We start from the raw sequence: 25,648 nt of genomic DNA, 5'->3' as shown, positions 1-25,648 counted from the left end.
TTTTTTTTACGAATTGAGTCCTTTTTTTTTTTTTTTTTTTAGACGGGGTTTCACTCATGTTACACAGGCTGGAGTGCAATGGCGTGATCTCGGCTCACCGCAACCTCCGCCTCCTGGGTTCAGGCAATTCTCCTGCCTCAGCCTCCTGAGTAGCTGGGATTACAGGCACGCACCACCATGCCCAGCTAATTTTTTGTAGTTTTGGTAGAGACGGGGTTTCACCATGTTGACCAGGATGGTCTCGGTCTCTTGACCTCGTGATCCACCCGCCTCGACCTCCCAAAGTGCTGGGATTACAGGCTTGAGCCACCGCACCCGGCCTACGAATTGAGTCCTTTTAGAATTCTATCATATCTTCTTTATTTATCTTAGATTTTATTGTGTTTTTTTCCTAATGGCTACTCTGGACATTTCAACACACATCTATAACCTATTCATGTTCTACTTTAAAATAATATAATATTTCTTCACAAATGATGTTAGAGTTTTAAAATTTTATTATATAATGCCATTTGTCCACATACACACTCTTTCTCTTCCTATTGTCATATGTTTTACTTTTACATATTTGTAAAGCCCATAATATATTACCAGTTTTGCTTTAGTCAATAATCTTTTGAAAAAATTTATTGTTTAACTTTTCTTGCTGACAGTTGTGTCATCTGTGAATCTGATTCTGTTGATTATTTTTTCTCTTAATTGCAGGGCACATTTTACTCTTTTTAGCATATTTCATGATTTTTTATTGTATGTTGGACATTGTGTGAGAAAGAACAATAGAGATAATATGGTAAATAATATTTTCCCCAGAAAGTCCATATTTCTTCCTATCTCAGTCCTCTAGGGTGGCAGACAAGTCAATCTAATCTGTAGCTGAGCTGGATCTGGGCTTTCTTGAAGATTTAGTTAGAATCATTTTTCCACTAGTGTCACAGGCGAGAAGTGATAAGGACAATCACTTTAGCAAGTCTTGCAATTTGTCCAGTGCTTTACGTAGAAAATTTATGCTGCCAACCTCTTGGGTCACTGAGGAATTCATTTTCTCTCCAGCATTATCCACAGCTTTCTGCAAGCTGGAAGATCTCTTTCTACTCTGATGTATGTCCTTAGTCTGTGATAAACTGTTGCTTTGCACTCAGTGAAGAGTTTGTGTACTTTGGGGAATTTTTTCTCAATTTTCCTATCCTAGCTTTAGCCTCTGGTAGGCTGCTGCCATGGTGTTTGGTTAAATTAAAATTAATTATAATTTTTGAAAATAAAGAATTCCATAGCACTGTAACAGTAGTTCTACTTTGACACATACTGCCTCTACCTGTACTATAGAATTTTACATGTAATTAATCAATACAAAATCGTTTGTATTCTACTTTAACCTGAGCAAGGGTAAATTTCTCAGGTAAACTATTACTAGGCCAGTATCAAGTCCAGATTTATTTTACTTAAATAAAAGTATTAAGAGAATATCTGTTTGATAACATTAACAAACATATTTATTATTGTTTGTTAATACCAACAACACTTACAGTTTGATATTATGTGCAAGTACCAAAAAAAAAAAAAAAGCATGCTGTTTCTTTTGTCTGCAAAACCATGATCATACTTGCATTACTTAGAATTTACATACAGATGTGTCAGAGACGCTAGAAGCAGACACCTGGTCACACTGTACATAGCCGTTAAACTTTTCAAGGGTAGATGATATCTTATTTGCTTTTGGGTTTCTGCCACTGAGCACAAGGTGAATACAGAAAAAAATAGCTTTGAGGAGCAATAACGATTCACAAGTAACCTTCAACAGATGAAACACAGGTATCTAAAGTGATATAATCAGGCAAGATTCCACTGGCATTTCTTACTTTATGAATATCTTCCTGGAAGCCATGAGCAGTATTTATTTCTGGGTCACCTAGCCTATTTTCCCTTCTCAAAAAACATGTCTTGGAAAAGGAAGCTTCCTGCCTTCTAGTTCTGTCTCAGTTATCGTAGGGTCCCTTGCTCTCCCTGAACCCAACATATCACGCAGAAAGCAAAAGCGTCTCCCATGATTCACCCGCATCTTGCAGTAGTATGCCAGATGAAGGGATGTTTTTTGGAGGCCCCTCTATTGTCTTTTAAATCAGCTGTAACCAGCTGGCAGATGTACCCAGGGGTGGGTTTAATGTGCTTCCTGACAGAGACTCCTTCCTCCTTTTCTCCTCCACTCCCTCTTTGTCCCACGTTTACTCACCTCACCTTGGAAATTATTTTCCTTGGGCTACAAGACAGAGCAGCACCTGGTCTCCTGGCACCCTTGTCTGGGTGTTTTATGGTACTTACAGTTCTCTACACACACAGTATTGCTCGGAAGTTCTCTGAACCTTTGGTCAGGCTGCTGTCTTTGCCTGGGACAATTATCATCCCATTGCTGTGGCTAAATGTACAAAACTGAGCCCAACATCAGGATCTGAGGAAGGCTTTCAGGAGGAAGTGATACCTGAAGTCAGCGTCCCTCATCCGATTCCCGTAACACCCAGGGGGTATGCACCTTGCTTTAGACTTGACACACTATACTGCTTACCTGTCTCCTCCCGCTAGACTAGACTCTGGGATGCTCCTGGATGGAGACCCTACCCGATCTGTTTCTGTTTCTACTATGTCTGAACATAGTGACTAGTTCATAGTAAGTGCCCAATAAATATTTACTCAACTAGTGGAAACCAAGATGGGCACATCTCTCTCCTGTTCTCTGTTCTCCTAATATGGCTGAATGTCTCTTCTGTAGCCTAACTACTTCTACTTGTCCAGGAGTCTGGGGCAGAAAAGCTGAGCCTGTTCACATCTGAATGAGTTTGATTCTTTCCAGTCTGTTTTGGGCGAGGCAAGGATATGGCTCAGATGCCTTGCTTGAACTCGGTGATTTTTAGCTTGCCAATTTGGTAGAATACCTCTAAGTGCAGTTAGCTTTTGTATAATGCCATGGGATAGTGAAATATTTATTTTATAATCCTCTGACTAATCAGATACTACCTAATACTTGATTCTAGAAGAGGCAAAGGTACACTGGAAGACTTTGTTTCATGAAAGACTTAGATTTCATGAAAAATCTATTGAAGAAAGTTTCAACTGAGGTATTTATATATATTGATTAATTTTGTTTTGTTTCAAATTGGGAGAGACAGCTGCTATCTAATTTTTGCCAGTCTGTGATGTTGCACAGGAATGATACTTGAGAACCTCTCCTCAGTTATGCAAAATTGCAGTTAAATACACCACCTATTAGCAATAAGTTATTTTAGTTTATAAAAATATGAGGAATTTTTATTTTGATTAATGATGTTTGCTTCCTGAAACAGGCTCTTAACTCGACCTTGCTTATTGAAGAGAGTAACTATTTGCCATCTTTTTTCTTCTCAGGCTGTGAGGTTGAGATTCTGGGCATCAGACCTACCTACTGCCTGGAGTATAAAAATGTTCCAACGGATATCAATTTTGCCAATGCCATCAGCGACGCTCTTGACTCCCTCAAGTAAGTGTCCCAAACTCTCACCCCCACCATTGTTCTTTGTTTCCAGGCCTGATTATGGGTTCCAAAGAGATTAAGAAGGCTTGGTGGAGGTGAAATGATGGTTCAGAGAGTTGGTGAGCGTCTTGCATGGTGATCAACTGCTACTATGGAGTAATTGTGAGCAAGTGATTTCAGGCAGGAGCAATCTCTGGAAATGTTCAGTTGAGAGAAGGAAAATCCCTAAGGGTTTGAACCACCTTTTTTATGCTGTTAAATAACGGAGAAACAATATAAACGTCAGCATTTCCCTAAGCATGATTCAGTGAACAACTGTGTCTCTGAAGGTACTAATAAGTATTTGGCAAAAAGGAAGGATATGTGATCAAATCAGTTTCAGAAAATTGCCTGCCCTACCCGCTTCTTGGAAATGTACAAAGAGCATGGGTATGTTAGAACACGGAATCTGTTTTTGCCCTCCCACATGGAACTGTGACACACAGTTTGAAAATGCAGGAATTAGTAATCCTGTCTTGTATAGAACACAAGAGTCTGTCAAGGGAAACTGATCACAACAGTTTAGGACAAAGCCTCAAGTCAGTCTCAGAGCTCTCTGAAAGTGGAAGTCAAGATGGGAGCTCAAGTGAGAGTTGGCATTAAGTAGAGATCAGCAACCAACAGACTATGGATGTTGGGGGCCGTTGAGTTTCCAGAAGCGGACTTGAGGTCACTGTAGCCACCGAATAGGTTTCCTGGGTGCATCAGGCAGAAGACCCGCCATAATGAGAGCATACAGACCAGGACAGGACCGTCATCCCCCCAGGGAAAGGAGCCTGGTTTCAAGCTGGGCACGTCTGAGAGCCAACATACCCAAGGCACAGTGTACACAGCACCAGCACGAGCCACATGAATGGCCCTGTCACTAAGGCTGCCTCAGATCCAGAGCTGATCAGTCATGGCTTTTCTTCCTGTCATGCCCCTCCCACACCATGGCGAGCAGCAGCTGCCCCCACAGAGCTGTGAAAGCAGAAAACAGCACCCTGCCTTTACTGCTTCTTAGAGTGATTTACTTCCATGAAACCTATCAAGAGAGTCTGGGGAGGTGGGGGCGCATAAAGGTTCATGCTTTCACTTACAGGTCGGAGAGAAAATAGGTGTAAAATACATGGAAATGGAGAAGTAGTTGCCCATAAATGCTGGCAACCACACACGGGAGGAGCTGGGATATTGCGTTGCAGTCCGGTTTTGTGCGACTGAAGCAGAATAGCGCAGCACGTGCGGCAGATGAGCGGGGCTGGAACCTGGGCATTGCTCCATGTCTAACCAATGCTGTTTCAAATATATCCAGAATGCTGGCCATCCCCACAGCCCATAGCTGTGCCAAATATGAAAATTTGGATTAGAGTTGCCATACAAATACCTCCAAATAACCCAGCAGTCTGTTTGGCGATGTCATCTTTTTGCATTTATCTTGACAGCCGATGGACTGTCACTCTGTGCTGTCCAGTGATTCGTAGGCGGGTGAGCACAGAGCGCACAGCCATGAGAATCGCAGGTTGGCACTGGCCTGCTAGCTGGCCAGTAGAAGTAGACTTCCCTGTCCGGAGACACCAGCATGGGGAGGGGAATAAATGCTGGGCTCTGTTTCCTCTAGAGAAGCTATGGAAATGCAGCTTTACCTTGGGGAACACTTAGGAATGGGGAAGGTTTTGGGGTGGTGGTAGTGGTGGGGTGGGGGTGTTGGTGGGGTCTGAGTGTATATCTACCGTAGGTGTTGGGTTCCACTAGAAAAAAAGGCCTGCAGAGAACTGGAAGCCCAGGAAAGTGTCCCCCGCTACGTCTCTACCTAATACTGTACCACCCAGTTCCACATATTCATCCGTGGTCTATGTAGATGGCCTTGAGCGCCACGGGATGGCATTCACATGGTCTGCAATGAGAGTGATGCCCCTGAAGCACTGGAGGCCTGGGTCGGATGGAAGCCAGGCCAGTGCAATTGTCTCATGGGGTCTTCATATTGCCAAAGTTAATAGGGCCACCAGAAACAGCCCCTTTGGGCAGTCGGTGAAAACACAGAGACGCACTATCTCCAAAGCTGGGCAACTCTTGAGATGAGGGAAAGAAAAGAAGAGTGATTGGCTGGACAATGCTGCCTGTGAAGACGGTGAGATGGCTCAGCCCCCACAATGACACGGGAAGCCCCTCCTTCAGCCGACCTGTGCGTTATTATTAGAACATGTCTCATTACCTGCTTACAAAGAAGAATAAAGGCCTGAAAGTTACAGGTCAACATTTTTCTTTGAAAGAAATCTAACCTTTGTCCCCTTCAGGAATGAGACGAGTGAGAAAGATGTCTAGGACAGTCTAGACCAGTCACGAGCACTTTGCCTGTAGTAGCTTGTCTATGCAATCATGTGGCTCAAAGGAATCATTACGTCTCTCGGTATGTGTGTCTAGCAAAGATGTGGGATTATTGATCCCAAAAAGAAGAACGTGTCTAGAATGCCACAGCTCACCTCTTGACTTCTGTTCAGCTCTGCTACAAATTCCTAACTATAATTTGAGGAGCACTTAGGGTTTTCATACATGAGTGTCCAAACACACACACACACATTTCCCCCAGTCAGTACACAAGACTCATAGAGTGTCTTTCTTTGTCCACTTGGCTATTAGTTTGAGAGGCAGGAGAATGGAACCCAGGATAGGTGGGCTTTGACAGAAAGCAGGAGAGGCTGCCAAGATCTTGAACATCGAGGTCTGTCCTGGGGCATTTCAACAGAGGATCCAGGTCAGCCTGTGGTAGGAAGGACAATCCCTCGCCCAAATTTGATCCAGGGATAGCTTTCCGGTGCTCATTACACATTGCTGACCCCAGACACATCCTTGTGAAATGCTGCCTTTAACTTGGACAACTTCTAGAATAGGGAAAAGGAGGAGGGACGGCGATTAGAGTTTTAAGAGCCATCGGCTAGTATTGTGTCAATGGGCTTTATTTCCAATAACCCACTTGGTTCTCACGTCCACGGTTTTGTGTAGGCATTGCCCTTCCGCCTTCCGAAAGAAGCCGCCGGCTCTCTGAGGGTTAAACACTTCTCCTTGCTCCTCACAAGCCAGTCAGTGGTGGAGCCAGTGCTCAGCTCTTTCCACAGAGGCTTAGGGCCCTGTCTCTGGAGACCTTCCTTGAGGACACAGTGACTGAGAACCACTCCAGGCTCAACCCCTCAGTCCTCCACCCTGGTCTCTGCTAGCTCACACCTCTCAGACACGCTGAAATTGAGACAGGAAGAGAAAGTCCAGACGTGCTTCTTTGCAGGTCTCCTCTTCAGGGCCATCTGAAGGCCTGGAGTTCTGCAGCCTGCTCAGGCGTTGTGTCTGCAGCCTGTGGCCCACTGGAGCCGTGCGCCTCCCACCACACATGGGCATTCTGCAGGCAGTGCCCCCACACACGGCCCATCCCCTGGCTGAAAAGGAAGCAGGGTTTGTGATCTGCATCACTTACTTCCATCCGCCTGGAAGTCCTATTTGCAGGATATTCATGGTTCAGTGGGCAGGAAAAGGTCCATGGTGCTAAACCTGAAATAAGCCTTGAGTGGCTCATGGGTGGGTGAGGAGGGTAGGGGACAGTCACAGTGGGCCGGGCAGCTGCTTCCAGGCTTGTAGAGCAGACACACTGTGCAGCCTCACCAACGCATCAGTCAGGAGACAGCTGGGCTGCAGGACAGTGGGCGCAGCCATGGGGCATGTATAGACAGAGTCCTTTGTCAAGCTCCAGGTGACTAAAGACAGCCCCAAAGGACTGCCTTCAGGATCCCCAGAGCCTCAGTAGTGCCTGGGGGAATGAAGGAATGGATGACACAACTCTTTCCACGGGCCACCAAGAAGCCAGCTCCCCTGTCCTGGCCTGGTCCCTCCTCCCTGTGGAGTACAGGGAAGTAGGAGGAGGAATCAGGCTGGGTCTGGGAAACTGGCTCCTCCTCCCTGCTCGGCCACATACTCAGGAAAAGTGATCTAGGGGCATCTGGAAGGAAAAGAGAAACGGGAGGCATTTCTTTCCCCTCTCCTCCCTTTTACTATGTGCCGAGTGCTTTATAAACATCAGCTTGTTTGATATACCATGCTACCCTTTGAGTAGTGTACCAGTCTGTTCTCATGCTGCTAATAAAGACATACCCAAGTTACAGAGTAAAGAGGGTTAATTGGCTCATAGTTCTGCAGGGCTGAGGAAGCCTCAGGAAACTTACAATCATGGCAGAAGGGAAAGCAGACACGTCTTTCTTCACATGGCAGCAGCAAGAAGTGCCAAGCGAAACGGGGGAAAGCCCTTTATAAACCATCAGATCGCATGAGAACTCACGTTCATGAGAACAGCAGCATGGGGGCAACCACCCCTACGATCCAATCACCTCCCACAGGGCCCCTCCCACAACTCATGGGGCCTATGGGAGCTGTAATTCAAGATGAGATTTGGGTGGGGACACAGCCAAACCATATCAAGTAGGTTTTTTAGTTGGGGAAATGGAGGCTTGGAGATAATCTTGCCACTCATCCGAGGCCTCCAGGTGAGTAAGAAGAGAAGCCAGTGTTTGATTCCAGACTTGTCCAGTTCCAGGGACCCTGTCAAAAGATAATATTCAAAGTTAAGTCTCTGTCATGTGCTCACTCCATCTGGGTATGAGGACTATGCCAAAGTTCAATGTAGTTTCTTGCTGAGGGGCACCAGGAGCATGACAAAGCCGGTAATAAGGAGAAAACGAGACACACACACCAGGAAACAGAAGGATGCACAATGATGAGGGATAATTATTGTTTGATGAAGATATGCGTAATAACGTAGAGGGTAATCAAACCATAATTTTAGGGCTGTGTTCTCCATCAGACAGAAATAATTTTCATCTTAGTCTCCTACGAGTTAGCAGCGAGGTTTCTAGAGCTTGAACGCCAATCAGTAGTTCAGTCTGGTGACTCAAGCAAGCTTATTAGACAGTGCTCAGCACGGCACTGAGAAGGCAGGCCATCAGACTGTAGGCTTTGTTTCTAAGTTTTGGATCACGTTTCTTAACAGTCACCCACTTCAGTAAGAAAAATGGAAAGAACATGAAGAACTTTTTACATGGCAAAGTAATCTGAACAGAATCAGAACGTGATGGGGGACTCAGGTGTCCCTGAAGCCCCAGGGCTAGAACCCCTTGAGGCTCTCAGGGAACTGTGCTGGTGGCCACAAGTCCTTCTGGAATGGTTCCTGGACCTTAGAGCTGTCAACAGCCAGTAGCAGATGGGCAGGCATGACTGCCCGTCACTCCTCACCCAACCAATTCATTGCAAATGAGCTGACCTGGGATGGAGACCAGATCCATGTGGAAAACAGCTGGCAAGCAAGCCTCTGTCAGCTAATCTCCAGACAGGCAAGAGGTCTCAGCCCCTGCAGACGCAGGTTCCTGATGAGTCAATGAAATGTCAACGTAGAATCCTTTCACAAGAGACATACGCGTGATCCCTGAATCACAAGCATCCCAAATCCAGGATTCCCAGCATCTGGGGTTGACAGCTTCTTGACCAAAAGCCATCAGATAAATTGTCATACATAATGGCTGATGTGGAGGTTTGTGAATATGGCGATAGCCCTAAGGAAACCAGGACAGTGAGTGCCACACTAAGCTGAGATATCTAACACGAAGAGACCTAGAAGTAGTTCATCCATTACACTTTGATGCAATGGTAAACTTTACTCATGAAAACTCCTCATTCTAGTAAGTCACCACTGAGTTTAATCGAATTTTTCCCTACATATGAGCACACTCTGGAAGTGTGAACACCTAAACAGATGCCATGCTGTGTAAACAGGCACATCTGAAATGCTAAAGGTGCACGCACCTACGGCAATGAAACGCTGAGGCTTATCCAAAGGACAGATTGTATGGGAGTTTCACTATGTTCAAAGATCACGATGGCAGAAGTGCCATCAGCCCATGAATCTAGCAAATTTAGGCCTTAAAAAGAGTTCTGGCACATTTTGAAATGCTACTATTTCACCAGCCACCTACACATTTGTAGGACCCTGAAGTGACTTTGTTCTCTGCTGCCCATAGATGCAGAGGGAGTTTGGATTAGTCGTGCACACATTAGTGAGCGTGCATAATGAGAATGACATTTGCGAGAAACACCTAAATCATAACCTAGTCCAATCCACAATGTGGAGGAGGGCGGTAAGGGGGCTTTTTAACCAGGGACCAGTTTGTTTTATTCTAAAAAGAGAAAAGAACATTTGACGAGCAATTTCGCTTAACTTGTAACCCATGTATCCTCAAAGCTGTGAATGAAGTTCACCTCAGGGCACCCAGGCGGGCAGGTAAAGAATGTGCCTCTTGCACATTTGACTGTGATGAAGGACGATGCCAGGTGAGCATTCTCAGGGACTTGCTCCCAGCTGAGTGCACGTGGATGTTCAAAGTTCGCCAGAGTTAACAGTATCCTGCCTCTGGAGATGTGGTTCTAGCTGTGTCTCAGAGGTCTGTGAGACCTTGAGCGACGTCTTGAAACTTCTTAGGCCTATCTCTTCATCTATAAAACCTGCAAATGCTTTTCCATGAGGATCCCTTTCACTGCCGTGACAGACGTGGGGGGCCTATTCAACCCGCAGACAGAGCGCTGAGCGCACAGAAGGGAAAGAGACTTGATTTCACCGTCACACTCTCGCCTGTCCCACACCTAGCCTTCTAGGGGTTGGTAGAATTCATAAGAGAATAAGATCCATTTCCAAAAGATCTTTAAGACTAAGCAGAATGTTTCTTGGTTGGCGAGGGTGGGCGGCTGAGTTCCTCCGGAGCATGCAGTGGTTGTGCTCTGGGGCTGGGAGTGAGCTGCACCAGGGTTTGAATCCAGATCCATCTCTTACTAGCTGTGTGATGTGGGCAACTGTCTTGCACTCTCTGTTCAAGACATTCCTACCTTTCATGGCTGTTTTGAAGATTAAGTAAGATAATGTGTGTAAAAGCTCTCAATGTAGTGCCTGACCCATAGGAGCTGTCACTTACTGAGCACTTTCTATGATTATGTATTCAAAGGAGCGTTAACAGGGCTCCTGTCGTGCGCCAGACACCAGGCTGGAGCTCAGATACGATGAACAGTACATCCTGGCTCCTACAGTGAACGAATCTCACAATTTAGACAGGGAACAGGACACGTAAGTGGGTAGTTTCTGCACAGTATGAAAAGTCATAGCCCAGAAGTGAACGCAGGGTGCTATGGGAACACACAGAGGGCTGCCCCATCTATCCGCAGGGCACCAGAGCAAGCTTCCTGGAGGAGGCAGTACCTCTCCTGTGACCTGAAGCATGAGCGGGAGTGGTTTAACCATGGTCGGGCAGACTGAGCTCTCTGAGCTACCATGGGGCTGTTTTCCCTCCTTGTGGATGACAAAGTCCAAGGCTCTGCGAGCCCCAGGGTACGGTCTTTCATTCCTCATGTTTTCAGTGGTGGAGAGGCCGTATTGGGAAGCAGCGCCACTGCATCTGTGTGCGCACATGCTTGTGTTTAAAATCCGCCAAGAGTATTAGTTATTAACCCATGTAGAGTCCAAACAGGGAAGTGAGTTTTCATTGCTTTGCCATGTTGTGTCTCTTCATCATGATCAGCACCACGGCCATCGTCATCATCGCTCTGATCAATTGCAGGTGCTTTGTGCGGAGGTTGTGGGAAAGCCAGCACTGGGGAGGGAGCCACAGTGGAAACACTGCGGGACGGGAGGAGAGAACATTCCAGGTTCTTCCTCCCCTCTCCCAGACTCTGCAAGCTCCCTACCCCAGTTTATATCACTAGCTCCTAGTCCTTCTTAACTACAGAATGAGGGTGAAACAGCTTGGATTTTTACTATCAATACTCTAGCCAAGAAGGGGAGTTTTGTCAGAATGGGGTCTTCCTGGGCCCCTAGAAATGTGGTCACTGCTAGAATTCACGTGCTATCAACATTGGAGCTGACCCTTCCCAGGCCCCATAGAACAAGTGTCCAAGGGAGGCCCACTGACGCCAGCCCCTGAACGCTCATCTGTTTGCCTCCTGCAGGGGTGCTGTGGAAATGCTTTTCTCGTCCTGGCCAGCCAATTAGACTCACGATGTAGTGCTTAATTTCGAGACTTCCTTAAAGTCCAGCAATGACTGTACAGCAGTTATTTAAATGACAGCTTTGAGTGTTTCTGACCTGGTGACAGCAGGCGGCCAGGATGCAGCGATAACTGTCCTCGGTCTCTTATCACATCTTCCCCCTCTCCAAGGCATGCTGGGAAATCTTTCATCACCAAGGTGCTCAGGACCAGCAATTCTGGGCTCAGTGTGTGTCTCTCCCTTGGAGATCGGACCTCCTTCGTTTTCACGTATTGGCTTCTCCTGGCCCAGGGACAAGGTTTTGGGGGTGTGAACAGCTTCAGAGAATGCTATAGGGGTGATAAGGGAGCAAGCTGCTGGGAGCCTCCCTTACCCATGCCTCTCTCCTCTGTCCCTCCAGAAGTGGCCGCGCCGACCTGGCAGCCATATACCATGAGCGCATTGACGTGGAAGGCCACCACTACGGGCCTGCATCCCCGCAGAGGAAAGATGCCCTCAAGGCTGTAGACACTGTCCTGAAGTACATGACCCAGTGGATCCAGGTGACCTGAAGCAGACGCCTGGCCTGGCCTTCTCTCTGCCACCCTGTGTTTCTCTCCTCCACAGTCACTCCCGCCAACATCTTCCCTCTTACTGCTAAAAGCTGACTGCGCCAGCACAGGCTGGGACGGGTCCCTTTGCTTCACACAATGCCTCCTGCAGTACCAAGAGATCCCTTTTTCCAGAGCCAGGACAGTGAGAGAGAATGACCTAGGTGTGCCTTCTGGCCTGGCTCACCTAGAGCTACCAGCTCTGTGAAACCCTAATCAGTTTGGTAGAAGCTTGGCAGGTGCACAGGTGCCAGTCCTGATTCTACCGCATGCTTGCTGAATGACGGAACACAGGGCTTTGGTTTGATTTTGCTTTTGTTTTCTCTTCCTGTGCCTTACTCTGTACATCTATAACATGGGCATGTGATAGTTCTCAAACAAGCACACGAGTTGTTGAAAGAGCCGAAAAATCTGCAGCGCTGTGTAAGCTGTCAGCACGCACTGAGCCCAGCCGAGCCTCGCAGTCCCCTCTGCAAAGGCCTTCTGTTGTTTTGCGCTGGGTCTCGCCAGGGCAAAATAGTAATGATTAAACACAGAACTGAGAAGACAGCCTTTCTCCTATCATTCGTAGTTGACGAGGTTTTCCGAGGGCGAGAGCCTCCCGGCTGGTGCTGTAATGACTACGTTTCCCACCCACAGGAGCGGGGCCTGCAGGACGAGCTGAACGTCATCATTTTCTCGGATCACGGAATGACCGACATTTTCTGGATGGACAAAGTGATTGAGCTGAATAAATACATCAGCCTGAACGCGCTGCAGCAAGTGAAGGACCGCGGGCCTGTTGTGAGCCTTTGGCCGGCCCCGGGGAAGCACTCTGAGGCAAGACAGCCCTGCGGGGCGAGGGGGCCAAGCGGGCCCTCGTGTGTGGCCACTTTGCAGTGTATCCTCTCCTCCTGGTTTTATTTATTTATGTATTTATTTAGAGATGGAGTCTTGCTCTGTTGCCCAGGCTGGGGGGCAGTGGTGTGACCTTGGCTCATTGCAACCTCTGCATCCGGGTTCAAGAGATTCTCCTGCCTCAGCCTCATGAGTAGCTGGGACTACAGGCACGTGCCACCATGCCCAGCTAATTTTTTGTATGTTTAGTAGACATGGGGTTTCACCATGCTAGCCAGGATGGTTTGGATCGCCTGACCTCGTGATCCGCCCACCTCGGCTTCCCAGAGGGCTGGGATTACAGGCGTGAGCCGCTGCATCTGGCTTCCTTCTAGTTTTAATACTGACATACAAAGCAGTGTCAGGAGCTCGGATCTGGAGGCAGGTGACCTAGTTTGCCTCTCACTCCCTGAGTGATCTTATCAGGTCTCTGTTCTTCCTTCTCTGAAATGGGCATATGGTACCTACTGCACTGAACGTCCTGAGAATTAAATGAGATTAAGGAAGCCGCATGCAAGCCCTCACTAGGGCTGTTTAATTAGTGGCCCAAACGCAGCACTTCCCAGGCACCTCTGGGGAGCATCAGTGGCATCCCTAGCTGCCCTTTTTCAGGAAGGTGGCTGCCGCCAGGCTGATCTGCTTCTGTCAGGGAACAGAAGGGTAATGAGTGGAGGGAGCCGAGGCTGTGTGCAGTGCCCAGCTCCTCTCAGGAGCCAGCATTCCCAGCTCTGTGCTCAGTTGGAAGCCAGACAAGCTCCCCACCCTGGCCCCTCTGCCTCTCTGTACATGAGCACGGTGGTGTCACCACAGCTGCCTCCTGACTGCTGTGAAGCGTCTGGAAGCACACTGAGCCCACTGCAAAGACAGAGTGTGGGTCGGTGACCACGATGATCCCCCAGCAGAGGGTGTGGTTGCATTCCCGCACTGCCAAGGTGCAGGACAAAGCTTTGCTCCCCACAGTCACTGCCCTGCACCCGGAATGACTAGACCTCTGCTTATCCTGCTCTCAAAATAATTATTCTGCCTGGCAGTAGCTGGTGACCTACCCTGAGAAGCGAAGGGGAGCAAGCGGCACCTTTGGCTGCTTGTCCCCTGAGTTCCTAGTCACTTCCCAATATGGGCTTTGTGGCTCGTCCCACTCCCAGGTGAAACTGATCGGGGCAGGAAGCAACTGTCTTCCTGGGGGGAGGCAAGCCTGCTGCCCCTGGAGGCTGCCAACCACAGGGTAGGTCCTGGCCTGCTTCCCTCTTCCTTCTCCTCACTGCAGCAATGCAGTCAGCTCTGGGCCATCATTAGTAAGGATGAAGCACCGGTGGAGGCCGGGGCTCACCTCTTTGGCCCAGAGAGGGACCCCGGCAAGCTGCCTACTCCCCTGTAAGATCTGTCTATTTGGAGTTCAGGAACGCTGATGCCCACGATGCCACAGTTCCCAGCCTTGCCCATCCCTGGGGGGGCGGTCCTTTGTTGTCGGGCTCCATGCTCAGGAGCTGCAAGTGCAGGGCCTGTTTATGCAGTGATCCCAAGAGCTCCCAAGTGATCCCAAGAGCTCCCAAAATATGAAATCAGGGACAAATTTTACACATTGGCAGGTTCTTGAAAATAAGTTCTTTTTTTTTTTTTTTTTTTTTTTTTGCAAGGAAGATCATCCTGGTCTCCAATTTGGCGCTCAGGAACGTGCTGTCTCCAGAACTTGGGCATCCACAGCTTTTGAGCTAGGGAGAACTCCTTCCAAGGTAGCGTTCAAGTCAGGCATTGCAAGCAGCCCAAGCAGTTGCTGGAGGATTCCAAAGCAGGGGCCATGTTTGGGCGACAGTTTGTCATGTGACGGACACAACCGTTTGTGAGAGCTGCTGCGTCTCGCCAGATTTTTCAGTTATACAAAATCTTTCTGCAAATGCATCCTACTTGCCTTAAGAACTCCGGATGTCCTTAAGTAGAAAATTGTGACTCACGGAGCCATTGGAAACCATCCACTCAGTTATTTTACACAGTTGAGTTGATCAACTCAATCTTATATTCAGGTATGCCCAGGGATATATGCCTGATTTGGCTAATGGCCAAGTCAACATCAACCAGTCGATTTTAAATTTTAGCCATAGATATTTAAGTAGCTGTACATTAGAAATATGTACAAGGCCAGGCGCAATGGCTGACGCCTGTAATCCCAGTACTTTGGGAGGCCAAAACTGGCAGATCACCTGAGGTCTGGGGTTCAAGACCATCCTGGCCAACATGGCAAAAACCCATTTCCACTAAAAATACCAAAATTAGCTGGGTGTGGTGGTGGGTGCCTGTAGTTGAGCTGAGGCAACGAGAAGCGCTTCGACCCGGGAGGCGGAGGTTGCGGTGGGCAAAGATTGTGCCACTGTACTCCAGCCTGGTGACAGAGTGAGACTCTGTCTCAAAAAAAAAAAGAGTGAAAAACTGATCATTCTTGATTTTCTTTGCAGATCTATGACAACCTGAGCATGGTGGAACACATGACTGTCTACGAGAAGGAAACCATCCCAAGCAGGTTTTATTACAAGAAAGGGAAGTTTGTCTCTCCTTTGACTTTAGTGGCCGATGAAGGCTGGTTCATAACTGAGGTAATTATGAAATATATGACCATTTATTCACTATGCAAATTCTATAAAACAGTGCAGAGGTAAATAACAGTTACTCAGATTTTACATGTAAAAGACTTTTTCACGTAGGCATCATTTGTTGCATTCTTTCTTTCTTTAGAGAATCAAAACTCGTGATGGGGTAATTTTGTAGACACAGCTGCAGACGTGAACCCAGAGTCATGGTTTAGACTTCATGGCTCCAGACTTGATGTGTTTTAACAAACGGGCCTTAACTCGATTATAGGGCTTACAATGTAACCTGTTCGCTTTAAAGTGGAACAATTACTGTGAACCAAAGCAATCGCTCACGGGTAGTCAAAAGCAAGGAGAGGCTCAGCTTCGCTTTCACCTTCAAGAGAAATATTTGGCAGACGGGACTGTGAGTCCCGAGTTGGCCAATTTGATCTTTCAGAGATTATCATGCATTTTTGGTCCAAACCTTAATTGTCTCATGCCTGAATGACCTCAACAGCCTCCCCCTGGTTAGCCTGGACTCCAAGCTCAGCCAGCTATGATGCCAGCCCACGGTGGGAAGGCCCTGTCCTTTTGGGGAGTCTGTGGTCCTGTCATGTTTAAGTTAATTCCTGAAGACGGTACAGGTTATTTTACGAATTTGAAGGGGGTGGCAATTATTAGCTTGGTTCAGAAGTAATCGCGGCATGGGAAAAAAATCATCATCACTTTGGCATCGACCTGATAGAATGGACTCCAGTGTACGTGAGAGCAGCTGGTTGAGGCCGACCACGCGTAAGACCCAGGACTCGTCAGGAGCCCGCTGAGGGTGGAGGCAGGTGACGCTTGGCAGGAATGCTGACTGGGCAAGTGTGTGGGAGTCCCGGACATGGGCATGGGAAAGTGCGGGGTGTGTGGCAGGAACCTCAGTTATGCAGGAGGCCTGCGTGGCTCCTGGGTGCGCTCAGAGAGAAGCCCCTGGCGCTGAGGAATGGAGAAAAGAGGAGATATGGTTAGGAGTGTGAGCTACGCAGAGCCGCGGCCAGCGGGGCCTCCTCAGCCAGCCCTGGCTTCTCTGCCACGTGGTTTACAACGTCTCCATGAGGGCCCCTCTGCTCCCTAACGCCCCTCTCTGCTACAATCCGAAATGCTTCTTGTCACTTCATCACACCGTGTGAAGTTCACCTGGAGTGAGGCTGGGTTAGCATCACCGAATCAGGACTTAGAGTGGTTTTCCCAGGACCTCACATGGAGCACACATGTACTCTAGCAAGTCACCTGTCTCACTATTCCATAATGCCAACTCTCCAGGTCGCCCCAAAGGGCTCACTTTTTGAACCTTTATTTCAGTTTATAAAATTCCGGCAGAAGCACTTTGAATTTTCAAAAGCAAATACGCCGCGAAGGTTAACACGCAGCCGCCAGTCATTTCTCAGCCGGCTATTCGCACCGTCGTTACTTTCTCGGCTTTAGCTGAATTTAGCTGAAGTCGCCCTTGCTGAGAGGCTGGGCGGAAGGGAGGGAGAGCAGAAGAGGGCAGACGCGATTGGGGCATCTTGCTGGAAAACAGGCTTAGGTAGGGGAGTGCAGGGCCAGAGGTCACTATGGAGATGCTGGATGATGAATGAGGTGCTATCTCAATTCTGGCGGGAAAGGTCTTGGCTCCCCACGGTAGAGTGTCACAGGTGCTGGGGAAGCAGCTTCAGCCCTGAGTCCTCTCAGCAAAAGTAAACATGGTATCTCAGCAGCCACACATCCGGCATGAGATGCGGGGCCTTCCAGTGAGTGATGAAACACAGCGCTGGGAGACCTTGAGGCATCCGTTAAGATGCTATGGTGATAAAGCACAGACCATTTGATAAATGTGGCTTAAACTAGAAGGATTTGCTATCCCACATAACTAGAAGTCTGGAGCAGGCAATTGCAGGATTGCCGAATCCAGTAAATCAATTACATCATGCCCCAAGCCAGCTTTTCTGGAATGCTCTTGCCTTTCCTCAAGGTCGAAAGGTGGCTGCTGCAGCTCCAAGCATCACATCATATCCTGTTAGGACACCCCGAAGCAGGAAAGAAATGGTGTGGGTTCTCTTTGCACATCTCCCGCTTTTATCAGGAAGCAAAATATACACACTGGATCCAGGGTCAGACTCTGAGGTTTTGTAGGACTCTGGGATTACAGAATTAAGGTGAGGGGGATCCTCTTAAAGAAGAAAACATACACAATTTTGAATATAAAATTAGGTACAGGGACTTGGAAGAAGTTCACACACTTGAGAAGCCTTGATGCATAAACTTTAACTGCACTGTAAGTCTGCTTCCGCCCGGAACCCGCTAGCAGCTCCCCCTGGCTCAGCTTTGGTTCTGTGATCTGAAATTGTGCTGAAGCGCAGACCAGGGGGCCACAATCACAGGTCAGAAGTGAAACCGAGGCCAGGAGTCAGGCAGACAGGGGCCTCGAAACAGAGAACAGAGAGAAGGGGTAAGGGGACAGCAAGGACAAACCACCTCTGCACCCATTCTGCCTGGTGCTGGTCCTCTCAGGACACCCAGTGACGAGTCTGAGGACGCGTCCTCCTGCCCCTGGCTCTGCTTCCATCTCCCCGCCATCCTCCCGCCCTGCACTCTGCTGTGGCTCCAAGTACCTGCTCCCCTGTAGGAAACCGACACATTAATACTAACCACGTTATGTTCTATTATATATTACTTTTGTATGCATTGACAAATCACACACACACACACACACACACACACACACACACACACAGTTTGTTGAGTAAATCAGAAGTGACACCATCAGTTAGCAAGGGCTGACCAGTGCTGCACTGTATATACTGCACTGTACAGAGAAGCCACAGAACAGGAAGGAAGAATGCTGAGCTATTGACAATCCCTTGAGCAGCATTTTAAAATAGACAATCATTTCCAAAGAAAGATTTGAGGTAATTTCAAAGATAAGTGAAGCAGAAATCTTGAAAAACAAAAAAGGACATCATAAATAAGATAAATAGGGTGTGAAAAAATACGATTAGCTCTGAAAGACGAGGACTGCTCACTAATAGACTATCCCCGGTGGCTCATGCACCTTTAATTACCATGGTAAGTGCTGCAAAACTCATCTTCATCTGTCACGCCCGGATCCTTAGGAACTCTAGAACGACCCCTCCCCCAAAGCTTCAATGATGTGCATCTAAAGTTATTTTGCACCTTGCAGATAATAAATACATCAAGAAAAATTTCTGTTTACATTTTAGTCAATGACAACAAGAACAACTGCTACAATGATAATAGTGATCTTGAATTAAGTGTATTCTAGTTCCTGTTCCTACTTCTCCTGATGACTCTGCATCGTGGATTTTGTTAGTTCTTTTTTGTTTGTTTGTTTTGTTTTTGTTATTTTTTTTGAGATGGAGTCTCACTCTGTCACCCAGGCTGGAGTACAATGGTGTGATCTTGGCTTACTGCAACCTCGCCTCCCGGGTTCAAGAGATCCTCCTTCTTCAGCCTCCTGAGTAGCTGGGACTACAGGTGTCCACCACCATGCCCAGCTAATTTTTATGTTTCTAGTAGAGACAGAGTTTCATCATGTTGGCCAGGGTGGTCTCGAACTCCTGACCTCAAATAATCCGCCCGCCTCCGTCTCTCAAAGTGCTGGGATTACAGGCATGAGCCACCGTGCCTGGCTGATATTGTTAGTTCTGAAAATAACATACTGCTAAATAAAGTGGAACGCACATGTGGTTCCGAGCTTCCCAGAAGCCTACCCAAAGAGAACAATCACTTCCATTAATATAATTTATGACATCTATATCCACGAAGACAAATGTTTCTCTGGAAAATCATAATCGTCCCTGAGTCCTGAGAGATACTGAGATATCTTTTAATGACTCTTTGTAGTTTCCTAGACTAAATATCTTAATCATTTTACTTCTGTCATGGAATTTATGAGTTTTCATCGTTAAGAAATCATATGTAAAGGTTACAATTTCTGATTCTCCTTTTTTTTTTTTTTGAAATGGAGTTTTGCTCTGTCACCCAGGCTGGAGCACAGTGGTGCAATCTTGGCTCACTGCAACCTCCGCCTCCCAGGATCAAGCGATTCTCCTGCCTCAGCCTCCCGAGTAGCTGGGATTACCCACATGCACCACCATGCCCAGCTAAATTTGTATTTTTAGTAGAGATGGGGTTTCTCCACGTTGATCAGACTGATCTCGAACTCCCGACCTCAGGTGATCCGCCCATCTTGACCTCCCAAAGTGCTGGGATTACAGGTATGAGCCACTGCACCTGGCCCTGATTCTACTTTAACATAACGTTGGGGCTTTATTTGCTTTCTGAGAAATCCCAAAAACAAGTGCCCGTTCTTTCCTTATTGGCTTAGACTTCTTTATTTGACATCATTCTATTGTACTTTCTTGACAGCAGAGAATTAAAAACCCCATTCTATATCCTCGTTTCTGCTCTGTGCCAAGGCTATTAATTGCTCATATAGCTACTTGCAAAATTTCTCCCCAAATGGTAAAAGAACGTTAAGTTTTGTCCTGAAACCTACATACCCCTCCACAGTACATGCGTCGACGTTTCAGGGCTGGCTTACGCTTCGCATCTGTGGCATGGCAAGACCCTCTGCCTGAAAGCAGTCTCTCTGGGTCTGAGTTCAGCTGGAAGATGAGACCGGTTTCTGGTTTAGCCTTGATTAGGAAAACCGCTGAGTCAGGACATGGTGACGCTGGGTGAGAGCCTCGGGAGTCCTGTCCCCACTCCTTTCTACCTACAGGCACCATCTCAGAAACGTGGAAGATTTGGTTTCCTTGGTAAAAATGCCCTTTCCCCAAACACACTCACTTCCCGCCATCAGTGTAAGGCTTGCAGACTCCGAGGCAGCTGCACTAACAGGAAGACTTGTTGAGTTCATCTTTTTCTTAGGATTTCTTAGGGAGGTGTCACTGAGAAAGATAACGGCAGAAACAGATTGCATGTGTTTCCTGGAATTGCAGAGCCATGCAGCGGGACTGCTGACCCTGCCTTAGCAAAGCAAGCCCCCTGGCCAGGGCCGCCAGTTTGCCTCTGCCCCTGTACTTGTTACCAAACCAGCTGGATGTCCAACTGCTGTCGGTCCTTTCTATGGCTTCCTGTCCTGCAAGGAGAGAAATCTGAAAGTCTGCTTATTCCCATAGGATAAAACAGAAAGAGGTAAGGCACAGGCTGCCTCCACGGGGCTAAGCCTGTCACACCAGCCAAGCTCTTTGCTTCAAGGCTGGGAAATGGGCAGTCCTCACTGAAGCCTGCCTAAGAGCTGGTCCCCATCCTCTTGAAAGCCTTTGCCTGGCATCTTCCCACCAGGGGATGAAGGTCACACTCTTCCCCAGAGCACGGGAGCCCTGCCCAGGTAGGCTCCACTGGGGGTTTCAGTTGGTCACCCTGCCACTGTCTCTCCTAGGGACCTGGGGTAGGTTGGGTTGTCACAATGTCACAGTGGGCCAGGGACACTGAGGCGGCGGCTCGGTGATGCTACATTATGGGAGAGTCAGGCACAACACAGCCAAATGCCCAGCGGAGAAAGACTGTGGGCAGTTTGCAGGAACTTGAGCACACTCGTCCGTCCTCGGCCGCGAAGGCCGTGTGCCTCAGCAATCACACGTCCAGCTCACCAGCAGGTATGTGCCGAGTGCCTACTACATGTGAGGCCAATGACAGCTTCCAATTCCGCAGTGGGAGCTGCCGGGAGTCCTCGCCCCTCTCCTGCCCTCCTGCCAGTGAAGGAACTAGACACTAAATAAACACTCATGCCACACAAATAAATCGCCATAAGTGCTGTCATGGACACAGAGAGTGTCGTAAGGAGGGTACTGGGGTGGGGGTAACCGGAACCCGATGAGGGGCTGGGGGCTCCCTCTCTGAGAAGGGAACTTGAGGCTGAAACCCAGAAGTACTCTCCAGGCTGCGGGAACGGGATGCTTGAAGAACCTGAGGCAGGAAAGGCCTTTGAGAGTTAGCGGTATGGAAAGAATGGGCCAGGTGGCCAAGTGTGGGGCCAGGAAGGGGAAGTGGCAACGCGACAGGGCTGCTTAGGTAAGCAAGGAAGCGTCGGGCCAGGACGTGGTATTTTTTATCTTAAAACCTGGTATTTTTGTGGCCAGATGTGCTCACGCTTGTAATTCCAGCATTTTTGGAGGCCGAACAGGGTGGATCACCTGAGGTCAGGGGTTCGAGACTGGTTCCAGCCTGGCCAACATGGTGAAAACCCATCTCTACTAAAAATACAAAAATTAGCCAGGCGTGGTGGCACGTGTCTATGATCACAGTTACTTGGAAGGCTGAGGCAGGAGAATCACTTGAACCTGGGAGGTGGCAATTGCAGGGAGCCAAGATCGCGCCATTGCACTGCAGCCTGGGTGACAGAGCGAGACTCTGTCTCAAGGAAAAAAAAAAAGACTTGATATATTTTATCTTAAATTCAATGGGAAACCACAGGAAATTTTGACAGGGGAGGATCAGGATCCATCGTCTTCGGGGTAATGTAATTCATAGGTCATGGGAAGAACAGAGTTAAAGAACTGAGGTCATGAGCAGTTCCATGAAAATCCTTATACTTACCCACTAAACAGACTGTCAATTGATTTCATGTACCTTTAATTAGTAATACTGGATGCTGTAGAGCATCATAATCTTAATTTTTTGTGCTTGGATCGTTGTGGACTTTGGAAAGAGCCCCTATGACCCCCCAAAAGTTTCAATGACATGCAAATCAAGTTATTGTATGTTTTTCAGATAATAAATATATGGGGATTTTAAAAATTTTTGGTCAGTAACAACCATAACAATAGTGGCTATTTGGGATTAAGAACCTCCTTAATTAATTAGGTGCCTCTCTCCTCATTGGACACTGTGACCCCAAGTTTACGGAGTTAATGGAGCCTCAGCATTTTCGGCGCCTTGCCTATGTTTACAGATCTCTGAGCAATAAACCCAGGACCTGAATTCAAGTGTAGCCATGAAGCACGCAGTCCCACCTGGTCCTTCCCAAACATCTCATCAGAATGTTCAGTGTATTTCTGACTTCATGTTTCTCAGTGACAGACTCACCCATCTGGCTTCTGCGGGGTCTAGAACCACGTCTCGGCTCCTTCACACTAGCAGAAACAGAAGTTCTGCCATCATCCTTTTCCGTTTTCTTGTTCGCGTCATACTGCAAAAGCCTCCACAGCTGCTCCAAGCCCACTTTACCTCCGTTTCCTCTTCCTTACCCCAGGCCTCTCCTTTCTGGTCACCAACATGGGTGATTTGAATATACTGGAACCAAAATGTTTCTGTTTGTGAAAACAATTCTTCCAGTGAAAGACTTAAGTGTCGGGAATTTGGGCAGGAAGGGGTAATCGTGCTTGCCCGAGTAACGTCAATCAGCCCAATAAATAATCGGTGGACTCCCTGGAGTGCCCTCTGTGCCAATTGCCACCACCTGTCCTTCAAAGCCCAATTCAAACACCATCTCTTCCAGGAAACACGCAAGAGTTGTTCATGTCCTCCAGCTTGGAATTTCCATAAGACCTGGTGCTACATTTGTTTATCTGGTTTGGAATCTGCCCTCCTGGAGTGGAAGCTCCCTGAGGGCAGATCTTCAGCATCTTGACCTTTGTTTCCCATGATGGAGCTTGTAGAGTCTCAGTAGACGTTAGTGGGTGAACGAGTTAATAAATATTGAGACAGTTGATTCTTGGCTACTGACTGACAGGTTGTTCACTTGGTAGATGTGTAAACCAGTCACCGAGTAAAAAGAGAAGAAAGCAAAGTCAGGCTTTCAACCTTGGCTAATTATTAGTAGCCCCAGAAGAGACTTCAACAGGGAAAAGGTGTTGAAACCATGAACAGCAATTCTCCTTGCTTGGCTGGCCCAGAGCTACAGTCCAAGGGTGGGACACAGCCGCTCTCCCCAGCGCCTCCCAGCTCTGAAGGGCTAATTTCTGCAGCCCCTCCTGGACAGTGTCCATTTTATGCCACCATGCTCACAAAGGTGGGATGGGGAAAGATTTCCCCAGAACTTGGCGAAATGTTTTGGAACATGGTGTTTTGCTGTTGATCTTCTGGACCCCTGCCTGGCTTGAGAGAAATGCCTCAGATTCAGGCCCATGCTTCTAAAGGAGGCCAATCTTTTTCTCCAGAGGAAAGACTTATTTTGAACACTGGAAAAGGATATGAAATGTCAGGCTCGATTCTAAAGCCTGTGGTTGAATGGCTGTTAGGCCTGGACCCAAACTATCCGAGGAAATCAAGACAATCTGGAAAACGTGGCCCCTGAGTTTTAGTGGCAGCTTTTGTGGTATTGTCCAGGCATGCCTAACTGGGCTTCGCAAAGTCAGATGTAGGGCGGGAAGCTGCGTGCTTTCTGGTGGTGACCAGGGTCACTCTGCACACTGCGTGGGAGCACACGGGTACTTTTCTCAGCCTGGGCACGCTGCAAGAAACATGCTTCTGAAAAAAAAGAAAAGGATAAAGAAACCCCATCCACTGAGTGCTTTTCTCCAGCGCTTCACTCCACTCTAAACTCCCACGTCCCTGGATCCCTGCTGACTTTGCTGTCTGCATTTCCCATTTCGAGGATCAAGCAGTGTGTGGCCAGGGGCTCTCTGGGGTCAGGCCAGTGGCCCGAGAGGCCTAAGCAATTAAATTCTGTTTTAGAAAGGCAGAGAAAGGGAAATGGTTAGGGGAACATCTCTTTGGAGCGGCATGTGGCGAACACATCTCAAAGGCTCCTAACCACCGCTCCCACGGGCTCCACAGAGGCCTGCTGGCTGGAAGCCTCTCTGCAGGACAGTTTAAAATAGCAATGCTACAAAATCTGAGAAAGCGTGGTTTATAATAGAAACCATATCTCAACCTTCACACCAGCAGCAAAACCATCCAAGCCGGCCCAACTGTCATCATTTCACCAGCGTTTTCACTGAAGCCACCCATGACTTGAACATTATTGGTGACTTTTCTCAGATTGGGACAATGTCACAAATATATTGTGTTTTCAGGGAGGTGGGAGATTCTGTTACAACCATGTCCTAGAAAGAAAAAGTAGATTTTTATTAGGCCTCTAATACACGTTGGATCGGTTTCACCTTTTACTTATTTTAATGTGACCAGATTTCAGTGGTGTTGCCCCGTTCCCTAGAGACCTGTTGTGATGCCTCAAGGGTGAAAGGGCAGAGCTTGGGTCCCTGACCCGACACCTCATGAGAATTGTACTTTCAGTAGTTGAAAGGAGACACGATGTATCAATCAGCAGCCCATGGGCACCAGTCACTGGGAGCGAAGCGCCTGCTGGAGCAGCTGGAGGGCCGCCCTGGCTCCTGCCTGTTGGAAAGCAGCTCTGTAGCTGCTGACCTTGTGCCTGACTCTGCAGTCCCTTGAAGCCCTTTGAACTTTGTAAGAGGAAGGCCCATGTTGCTATGCCTAGGGCCACACAAAGGGACATGAGGCACAGTCCCTGATCTCAGGCAGTTCTCAGAAAAGGACAGTCATCCTTTAACATGGCCCACGGCAGATGCCTGGTGAGCGGCTTCCAGCCGTTCCCGTGCCTGACTGCACATCCTGACCACCTGGGAGACATTAAGAAGAGATTCCTCAACTCCTCTTGACCTGCCGAATGCAAATATCCAAGAGCCAGGCCCAGGCCGAGCCCGGGGTGGTCCGTGTGCAGCCAGCACGGGATGCACCAGTGTGGTGGTGAGCACTCTGCTTTCCAGCAGGGAGTGTGTACACCGTGGCCTCCGTGGGAAGAAGGTCAGAGGGCCAGCACCAGGCAGAGCAGGAGGCACCAGACAAGGTCCTGCAGCGGCGCTTCCTCCAGCCACTGTGGGAGGAGTCATTTAGGGATGCAGGGCAGAGCTGGAGGCTGGACGTTGGGCAGCTGTGGGCCACCAGCCTCCTCCGTTATTCTCCCCAGCTTAGCAACCACTCTCCTATACATGCTGGAGAGAAATGGGAAGGAATGGGTGAGAAATATATGTGTTTATGTATTCCAAAAATGCATCACGAAAAACCAAGTAAACGGCCGAGAG

The 25,648-nt window shown here is 48.1% G+C and overlaps 1 protein-coding gene across 2 annotated transcripts in view; it reads left to right on the top strand.

Moving 5' to 3' along the window:
• The window catches only part of ENPP6 (ectonucleotide pyrophosphatase/phosphodiesterase 6), a 123,527-nt gene that overhangs the window by 86,060 nt on the left and 11,819 nt on the right, over positions 1-25,648 (top strand). For both annotated transcript variants that reach the window (XM_037730824.1, XM_017506892.2), the window contains exons 3-6: positions 3,394-3,505; positions 11,979-12,120; positions 12,808-12,987; positions 15,495-15,632. In XM_037730824.1, coding sequence (XP_037586752.1) covers positions 3,394-3,505; positions 11,979-12,120; positions 12,808-12,987; positions 15,495-15,632 — 572 coding nt within the window. The remainder of the gene's footprint in view (positions 1-3,393; positions 3,506-11,978; positions 12,121-12,807; positions 12,988-15,494; positions 15,633-25,648) is intronic.

The sequence above is a fragment of the Cebus imitator genome, unplaced genomic scaffold (genome assembly GCF_001604975.1).
Source record: "Cebus imitator isolate Cc_AM_T3 unplaced genomic scaffold, Cebus_imitator-1.0 Scaffold365, whole genome shotgun sequence".
In the NCBI taxonomy this organism is placed as follows: domain Eukaryota; kingdom Metazoa; phylum Chordata; class Mammalia; order Primates; family Cebidae; genus Cebus; species Cebus imitator.
Note: the sequence above shows the minus strand (reverse complement) of the source record. Positions and strands in the feature narration are given on the sequence as shown.